The sequence below is a fragment of the Lolium perenne genome, chromosome 2, assembly GCF_019359855.2.
Source record: "Lolium perenne isolate Kyuss_39 chromosome 2, Kyuss_2.0, whole genome shotgun sequence".
NCBI classification, from domain to species: domain Eukaryota; kingdom Viridiplantae; phylum Streptophyta; class Magnoliopsida; order Poales; family Poaceae; genus Lolium; species Lolium perenne.
Window position 1 is genome coordinate 239,046,757 of NC_067245.2, and position 9,460 is coordinate 239,056,216.

The 9,460-nt window shown below is 44.7% G+C and overlaps 1 protein-coding gene across 2 annotated transcripts; it reads left to right on the forward strand.

Annotated features, from left to right (window-relative positions):
- Nucleotides 1–2,006: 2,006 nt before the first annotated feature.
- On the forward strand, nucleotides 2,007–7,852 carry LOC127335351 (BTB/POZ domain-containing protein At5g48800-like). Of its 2 annotated transcripts, XM_071826562.1 has the most exons (8): nucleotides 2,007–2,367; nucleotides 2,504–2,762; nucleotides 2,855–3,306; nucleotides 4,141–4,246; nucleotides 4,337–4,418; nucleotides 4,539–4,617; nucleotides 4,733–4,839; nucleotides 6,302–7,852. In XM_071826562.1, the coding sequence occupies exons 3-5, from the start codon at nucleotides 3,079–3,081 to the stop codon at nucleotides 4,345–4,347; spliced, it is 345 nt and encodes a 114-aa protein (XP_071682663.1). In that variant the 5' UTR covers nucleotides 2,007–2,367; nucleotides 2,504–2,762; nucleotides 2,855–3,078; the 3' UTR covers nucleotides 4,348–4,418; nucleotides 4,539–4,617; nucleotides 4,733–4,839; nucleotides 6,302–7,852. The 2 variants fall into 2 exon arrangements, with proteins under 2 accessions (XP_071682663.1, XP_071682662.1); XM_071826561.1 differs by lacking the exon at nucleotides 6,302–7,852 and having other exon boundaries at nucleotides 4,733–4,967.
- Nucleotides 7,853–9,460: the final 1,608 nt, after the last annotated feature.

The window sequence follows — 9,460 nt, forward strand, 5'->3', positions numbered from 1 at the left end:
AAAAAGTCCAAAAAACTTTCAGTTGGACGCCGTTTATACGCCTATATCATAAAAGAAAAAAATTAATATGTGCTCCGATATGGTCCATGCATGATTTGCTTCACCACCATGCGAGATTCCATATACGAACTATACGTAACTTTTTTTTTTTGCGAAACACAGAACAATCAAAGACGCTCATACATAGGCGCACACACTCATCCCTATGAACGCACACACGCACACCGTACCTCTATGAGCACCTTCAAGAGACTGCGTTGAAGAATTGATCCGGCGGGTCTTGAGATTGGCAAATTCGTTCTGGTAAATCATATTGCACCTTATCGATCACAGGTTCAAAGGGCATCCGTCATCCATCGAGACGTACGTACGTATGTTACGTCCTGACGATACAGCGGAGCAACGTCAAATTACTACTTGTCACGGATCAATTCCTACGTACACGGTACACCCTAGTTACCCCCTTCCGCCAGCTGGTGGCCATGTAAACGGTTTTCTGCATGCATGCACCGCTGGACGTATTTACGTACAGCTCGTCATACATACAACGAACGACGGTACTTGTGTACGTACAATATACTGGATCAGAGCTAGAAGGCGCAAGGCAGTACTGTTTACGAGGGCCTGCGCCTATGCTGTGCCTAATGTTCCTTCCAGTGGTTCAATCCGAGTTGGACCTCACGCCGATCATCACTGCTCCTGCTCCTGCAGTAGACGAGCACTAGTTAACAGTAGTAGAGGCGTAGTACGAGACCTAGTCCGACTTGTCTCGCGAAAGCAATGCTAGTTAGTACTCCGTAGCGAGTACAAGGACAGATCGAAGCAGCCTCTCCTGCTATGGGCGTGTGGCGTCCACTAGGTACTGTATAGGCGATTTTGATAAAAATAATCTATTTGTAAAAGAAAAGCATAGAATGATCTTCTGCCTAAACTATTTCACGGACTAACCCTTTTATACGACGTCCTTGACATTAGCGTCCCACTTGTCTGTGTGGCGCCCATGCGAATGGCACCACACATCCATGCCGACGTGATGTGCTTGACGCTGCGTTCCGTTGACCAGCCGACGTGGCAGGATCTGTGGCGTCGTTCGCATAGACGCCACACATTGAAAGTGTGGCGCCATTCAAGGGCGCCACACATCCACTTAAGTGTGGCGCCCACGCCCGCCCCAGCCCGACACTACGATATTTGTGACCATACATGTTCTAAATTTGGGTTCCACTAACAAATATGTGCAACACATACATGAGAATATATCTAGGGTTCCAAGAAATCTAGGGTGTCAACACACATACACATACATATACATACATAAGAATATGGGGCGGGCACGGGCGCCACACTTAACTGGATGTGTGGCGCCCTTCGAAACGGCGCCACACATGTGTGGCGCCCTTCGGAACGGCGCCACACATGTGTGCGCCCATGCGAACAGCGCCACACATCCCTGCCACGTCGGCACAAGGTCGACCACGGCACGTCGGCATGGATGTGTGGCGCCGTTCGCATGAGCGCCACATAGTAAGGTGTGGCACCTATGGCAAGGATGCCACACAAAAGGATTAGTCGGGTGACATAGTTTGGCTAGAGAGTCATTCCATGCTTTTCTTTCACAATTAGATTATTTTTGTCAAAATCGGCTACTGTATACGCACTGGTGTACCATAGGCGTGTACTAGCACCTCTTTCCGACTCCAGGTTGATACCCGCTAGTAACTACTATACTAAAGCTTAACCACTTCGATTTTTCTCCTAATTTTGATTTTTTCCCGGATTAACATTGATTTGACACGTATGTGCTTTTGTGGTTTGATTTCCACTATTAATTTCTTGTGTATGTTGTTGGTGTTGTGTACCATTTGCTCTCTGGTTTGGGCTTCCTGCTGCATCGTTCCTGGTGCTATTTTTGGGTGACCCTAGGAAGATATGGGCCAACGGATGGTCAAAGCGGTGCTGACAGGGCATGTGGTTATGTAACCTTGGACCCACGCGCTATCTCATGTATCTTCTTCTTTTCTCATCTTCTTTTTCTCTATTATTTTTTCACCCATCTCCGGGCCTCTTCCTGCTTGATCTCCCCCTATCCCGAGCTCTGCGTGTGCTTCGCCGGCTGTCCCACCCCGTGAGCTAATCCGGCCGACGTCGGCGCACTAAAGGAGAAAGTGGAGAGGTCGTGCTCGGATAGGAGACGGCGGATTTAAGCGGAGCATGCTCAAGATTGGTGGCTAATGGAGATTCCGCACCATGAGGTCAAGGAGTCGGATAGCGACGTGGAGCGGCGGTGTCTAACTCGATTTTGCCCTGCCCGAGCTCTCCCCGGCTGCAAGATTCCTTGGCCGAGCAGCTCCGTGGCCGACAGCCATGGTGAGGGTTGGGTTCTGCTCTTCTTCTCTCCCCTGTTCTTTTCTTATGGTTGTTTACTTGTTTCGATCCGGTGGCGTCGCTGTTTCCCTGTTTCAATCTGATTCCTTTCTCCTGTCCCCTCTGCGACCTTGGACAGCAACGGATGGAAGGGCTCGCGCCGCTCCGTCTCCGACGACCGTCATCGCTGTGTGGCTCCTCCACGACTGCCGCGCCGGACGGATCTCCCAGCGTTGCCCTAGCTCCCGCTGGAGGGCAAGCCTTTTGCGGTGCCGGTGATGGGCGTCGGCGGCTCCATGGTTCAGCGCACTCCGTGCACAAACCTTGAGCACCGCGGCTGCTTGCCATGAGATGCCTCACCATCGCTGCAAAATATTCACAATCTCCATAGCCAACAAGTATGTTGATTTGTTGCTCTATTAGTATTTTGTGTGGGGATTTTTTTTTGACAACTTCCGTGTGGGGATTAGTTAATCAACTTGCGTTGCAGAGAGATGAGGAGTTCGAGCGATGACCATATATGTCCATGGATTGGGTGATTCAATGACAGTCTGTCGCAGTCCCCGCGCACCGTCGAGGAGGCGATGCGGGTGTTCAGCTGCTACAGCGCCAAGGACAAGAACCTGGTGCCGACGTGGTTCCTACTGCACTACCTCCACTGCCTCTAGGCTGACGACCCAAGATGCCTCGCAGGCCTAGCCGATATGGTCGTGCATGGCGCAGCGTTCAGCGTACTCCTGCCAAGGCCTCTTTTGGGTGTTGCGGGTCACGTCGTCTGAGAAGATGAGGAAGGTGGGAAGGCTGGTGGGCAAGTACCTCGCGAAGATCTCGCCGGACCATGGGCTGGGCGTTTCTAGGTTCCTCGCCATCGCTGAGAGCCTGCCCGACTCGGCGAGGGTCTTCTACGATGGTGTGTACAAGGCATGGAACATCTACCTCGAGGTAATCCAATTTGAATCTCTGAAGATTCGACTCAGAAAACGTACTATATTGGTTGTATTATTTGAGATTGAAATTCTCAAGCAAGAAGAAGTTTAACATGTGATGATGGGGAGACGATTACTGGGAGGCAAAGGACAACAGACAGAGTGTAGGGACCAGCATTTTCATCTCGGAGGCACAGTGAATATTCTCTGTATTTTGTGATAGGGGTCTTGATGACTGATGAGTTCTGTGAGTACTCAAATATTTTCGTTAAAAAATTCAAATGGGAGAACCATATGTATTTTCATTTAACCAACCATGTCAATTGTAAGCCAAAATTACGACTGATATATGGATTCATCCAAAAATGGCAGCAAAACAAGTTCAGAAAATAATTTCACAATTCCATATGGTTGCCAGACATGAGTTTCAGAATTGGAATTTCAGTTCTCCAAAATGAAATGACCTAATGAATTCATTTCATTTCATTTGTACAATTGATGGTTGCCAAACGAGCTCTTGGTAGAATTATCAGCAGTCTATGCTTGATCACAGACTTTGATGAGGCTTTGCGTGATTTGTATATGCCACACAGAAATATAGGTTTGATGCATCAGGCTGTCACCCCGGTGGCATACTCACATGTGTTTGTGCTAGGAATTTGGTTGCATAATTGCAGAGATGGATACTTAATTGGTAAATAATGATGTAGATACTCCATAGAGCTATTGAAGTTTAGACGGCAAATAAATTTCATCTGTCACTAAAGTAAAATGTGGTTGCCAAATTCTACTACAGTTTATGTTGATTAATGTTGTGTTGTTTGACTCCTCTTTGTCTCTTCCAATGCAGCGATTGATGCATATAGTGGCTTCTTCTCTGTATGTGTTAACAGGCGTCACAATTGGGGGAGGTGGGACGCTGATCTCGGTTTACCTGGATGACCTCACCATCCTGTGTAAGTTACAAGGAGTTCCTAAGATTCCCTTCAAAGTTCTGCAAACAAAGTGGCTAACTGAACTTGCGTCGTTTTCCTGTGTCTCAAAAGCTTATGCTTAGTCGAGCTGGATAAGCTGTGCTATTGCAATCTCATGGTGGTGAGCAACAGCTAGCACCATTTCGAGTTCAAGGTTGGTGGCATTTATTTCCTGATGCATTACTCTGGATTTTTTGCTTCCATTTTGGTGAATTTTTTTTAACAAGGTTCAGGTTTGATAGTTGTTCCTTTTTTTTTCTTTTTATGTCAAAAGGCGACATCTACGGGGTAGTATTTCGACGGGCCAACCGTGGGATTCTTCGCCCAGTCGTGGGATTTTTGCTCGATAACATGTAAGCATGCATATGTACCTGGTTCTTGTTTACCTCATTTGATTTGCTGCACTAGACCATATTTTTTCTTTAGGATTTTTCTGTGTTAATCTGCATGCTTCTGCCTTCTTTGTAGTTATAGTAGCCGAGAGGACACAAATGCTAAAATGGAAGAAAGCTCTGGTCACATCAACATCATGATTAGATTACAATATTTATGTGTAAAAAGGGACTGATACAGAGGTAGTTACTATATCCATTTTTATGCCGATTTGTCTCTCTTTGAAAATTCTGTATTGTTGATGTCTAAGCAGAAGCTTTGTAAACTTTTCTGTCCAGACTTGGATTTGCCAACAAGTTTTATTTGACCTTTTGATCTTATTTTACTGAAATGCTGTTTATTACAATCCAATGCACTTCCTATTACTATTAGTTCTGTACAATTCTTTGGTGCCATGTCAACATCCTAGGGGTTCATACAATGCTGACATAATATATTTATTTCATCAGTCAATTAACTCTTCGCTGTATACGTCCCAAGATGCTCATTTCTGTACTAAACTTGTTATTTATGTTTCCTTCGTATCAGAGATAGCAGATCTCTCAGATAAAGAAGTTAATAGTTGAGACCATATAACTCTTGTGCTATGTGGCGTCACAAACAATGTCAGTCGTGCTGTAGGTTGTTTCTTTGTCTCACAATCAAAAACTATTAGTTATTATAAAACAGCTACTATACATGCTTTTAGCACCTCATCACGAAACTTAGTGAGCTATAGGCCTACTGAAGCTTTATAAATGCCAAATATTCGACTTATGATTTAAGGGTCTTTAGAGATGCTTATTTATAACACTTTCCTTCCTTAGTCATGTGCTCTCTTAAGGCCAAATATTACATTTATGATTTATGTTCTTCTTAGTCTTGGTGTTCATGTTTCCAGGAGTAAAGGTGATTTTCAGGTACGTGAATGTGTGAAAGTACAAAATAACTTTGCATCCTGATTTTCTTGTGAATACACAGTGACATATGTGTTGATAGATGTGCATGAGATATGCATACTATATGTAAAAGTTCTAGACAGTAATTTAAGTAATTTCATGTCTTGGGTACATGTAGTTTCTTGGATCTGAACAGTGTGGCCATGTATGCCCATTCTCATTAACAAATGCTCTTAGAAATTATGGTACTGAAAATGGTTTTGTGTATTAGTTAAACCCTTACTGCCTATTAATTCTCCATGATTTTACAAAATGTATGAAAGCAGGGGAAAGACTCAAATAGTTTGCAGGCATTGCATGCTGTTTTTGCACTAGGCTCATATGTTGCAATGTACCATGGCTTGGTACACATTGAGCTGCATGGCTACAAACAAACACGCTTATTTGGACTGTGCATTACTGAATCTTCTCTTCCAGTTAAATGTTGTTCCCTTCAGCACATGCTGTAGTTGTCTTCCTTCTGACTGATGAGTAGATATTTACATCTACCATTATTAATAATTGAGATAGGATTCTTACTCTATTCCAGTTACGTCAATAGGGAATAATCTTTTTGATTATGCGTCACACCAGGCAAATGGCTCTGTCTTAATTTTCGCGGGCAAAAATACTGAGACGGCTGATAAATTTGTATCGGAGAAATGCTCTAAAGCATTGCTCTGCTTTGGTAGTGATTGATATGTGTCTTTTGAACTGTTGTTTGCAGTAGATATAAAGGGCAGCCGGTGGTTTGACAGAGCCAAGTCACTGGATCTCAGTCTTGATTAAGTGCGTTCCTGATGTTTCAAGCTTGCAGACGCTAATAAGGAACATAATACAGAGACTTACTAATTTTCGGTTATAAGTATCGTTTAGTGGACTGTAAGTCGCGAGCATTTATTCTTGACATATGGGGAGTGATCCTTTTATGGTGGTATGGTATCCCATCCCTTTCCCCTTAATTATGATGTCTAATATTTGATCTGTCCAACATGAGCCAATGAGAAATAAAGTATGGGCATCCTTTACCTCATTTTATTGCTGCAATTTCAAATTGATCAAAGGTGAACTATAGTTAGTGCGGTCCAAGCGGTGGCTGGGTATGATACACGCCTACACCATTACGATCTGACGGAGAAAAGAGTTCCAACTTTATAAATATTGTCCTTCAAGTAAAACAATTTTTGTATTATGCAGATTGTTCTAATCCATTTGATCCCTTGAGCGAAAGGGTTGTTTCTGGTCATGGGAAGAACTGTTTAATTGAGAAGTTCATCGTGTTTGAATTTTCTCTATTGCTATGGCAGTATTTCTTGCAAATCTACATTATTGTTTTTACGAACCTAGGGACTATGATTGTCTACAAAGACTTGAGGTTGCTCTCAAGCTACCAGAAACCCTGGTAATGCCTGATGGCAATCATGAAAATGGCAGAAGATTGATGAGAATTTTCATCATACTCACTATTATTTTCAACAGATTTGCTATTTTCAAAGGTATTCTCTTAAGTTGTAGCTTCACTATTTTTTCTCTGGATTCGATTCTCCTTTGTGCTCTGTATTGCCTAATTTACTCAATGTTCAGTACAAATCATACAACCCACTAAATACATATTCATTCACAATCTATTTTTCCTGCAACTGTTCATCTTCTATGTGTCTGTGTCACTGCAAGAAGGAAGATTTTTTGTGGAAAAGGAAAGTAAGATTTCAAGTCAGCCTACATTATTCAAAGAGTGGTGTTCATTACTTCATAGGGTTATATCATGGTCTCTCAAAACTTTTGTCAAGCCATTTTCACTTGTGTTTTTTTTTCATTGGCCATCCCAACTTCTATGCTAATAATATCTAGCTCAAATATTTAGGATTATTCAAAGAGTGGTGTTTCTTACGTCACAATGTTATATCATGGTCTCTCAAAAATTTCGTCAAGCTAGCCATTTTCACTTGTGTTTTTTTCTCCGTTGCTCATTCCAACTTCTATGCTAATAATATGTAGCTCAAATTTTAGGAGCATCGAGACACGGTGTCGACATAAGTGTTCAGATGATATATATCTTCAGCAATTTATCTAAAGCTTTTAGTGAGCAGGAATTTGATGTTATAGCCTGACAAGGAATATAACTGTTTGATGTTGCAGTTGTATATAACTTTGTTTATATCTCATATATTGTTTCATTGTCTAGACCATAGTCCTCCATATATGCCACATCGGTGCTCTTTCGATTCTCCTCACATGGCTACGATACGGGCGCGGCGTGCCGCCGCGCCATGCTTTGACTAGTAATATATTACGCAAGTACACGCTAGTATACTGCCGCATCTAATAAATGCAGGTTATATTATGATCCAAATTTAATAAAAAGGATAATGATAGAGCCCGAAGTAGAACATAGGCTATTGTTGAAGCTTGTAAAAAGTTTATTTAGAGAATCTCCACGGGTGCCCTCGATAGTGGTATCGATAGCATTTTGGGGACGACATCGAAAATAGGCTCGCACCGGCGCGTCTCAAAAAGCGTCGGTGCAATTCCGAGCCGAATAGAAGCGCCGGCAACCCCGTGTTGGCCCCTTCGCGAAAGGCGTAAATCGGGCGCGCCGGCGCCTCGCGACACGATTTTTTTTAGGCGTGGGAGCCGCCTGTCAGTGACACCAGGGCGCCACACGGGAGATTTCCCGCCACGACGCCACGCGGGAGGTTTCTCGCCTCCCCGCCAGTCTATATTTACCCCTCTCTTCCCTCCTCTCACTTAAGTAGTGCAAAAATTTAAACCCACGATGTACGATGCATGGGAGGAGGCGGCGCCAGAGGCGGCCGTAGAAGTCGTGGAGGAGGTCCCGCAGCTCGCAGAGTACGAGGCGTGGGAGGAGGCGGTGCTAGCGGTGACCGTAGATGCATTTTCCGCGGACGAGCAGCAACTGCGTGGCGCGGCGACGTCACATGGAGGTGGAGCGGCGGCACCGGGAGGCGGTGCGCCGGCAGCAGGGGTGGGAGGAGATTGCGCTGGGGCGGGACGTGCGGGAGGAGCGACCGCGTCAGGATGAATTCTACGACCGGCGGCGCTTGGCTGATATGCAGCTGCAGCTGCAGCTACGGAGGCGAGGTCGGGCAGCATCGGCGGTGGGGGGGGAGCTGGAGCAGCAGCAACGTCAGGAGGCGGCGGCCGCGGATAGAGCATCCTACCTGACGTTCGTGGCGGAGAGAGCAACGGGGGATCGACGATGGATGAGCAACGGAGAGAGCAAGCGGCGCAACATCGAGTGATCGTCCACCTACATAGAGTCGGGTGGCCAGTAGGTAGTAGGCTAGAGATGAAGCAGGTTTCACATGTCATCCGGGATCGAGGAGTAAATAATGTTTTACTCGGATTTGCCCTGCTAAAACATTATTCATTCCTCGATCCTGAATGACATGAAAATGAAACTACAAGAAAATGTTTAGTTTGTCTAAAAAATCATATCAGGGCCGCTGGTTTGGGGCGTCGATGTGGGAACATCACCCGCAAATAGAGGATGCAGTGTCGGCGCTCCCGCCGGCGCCTATTTGGGGGGGGGGGGGGGGGCGATGGAGATGCTCTTAGTTGAAAGGTTTATAAACTTAGATTTGTGGAGATGATTCTTGCATTAACTTGTTTTGTGGTAGTCAAAGTACCATATACCTTACTAAATATCAAATGTTCTGTGAGGGGACAAAGCACATTGACGTCAAATATCATTATGTTCGTTACATTGTTGCTCAAGTTAAACTGAAGGTATGCAAGATACATGCTCATGATAATCCTGTTGATACGATGACAAAGTCAGTTCCTACCACCAAGTTTGAGTTTTGCTCGATCTGGTTGGTATAATTGTTTATCCAAGTGACTGTTAGGGCCAGCAAGTGTTTGT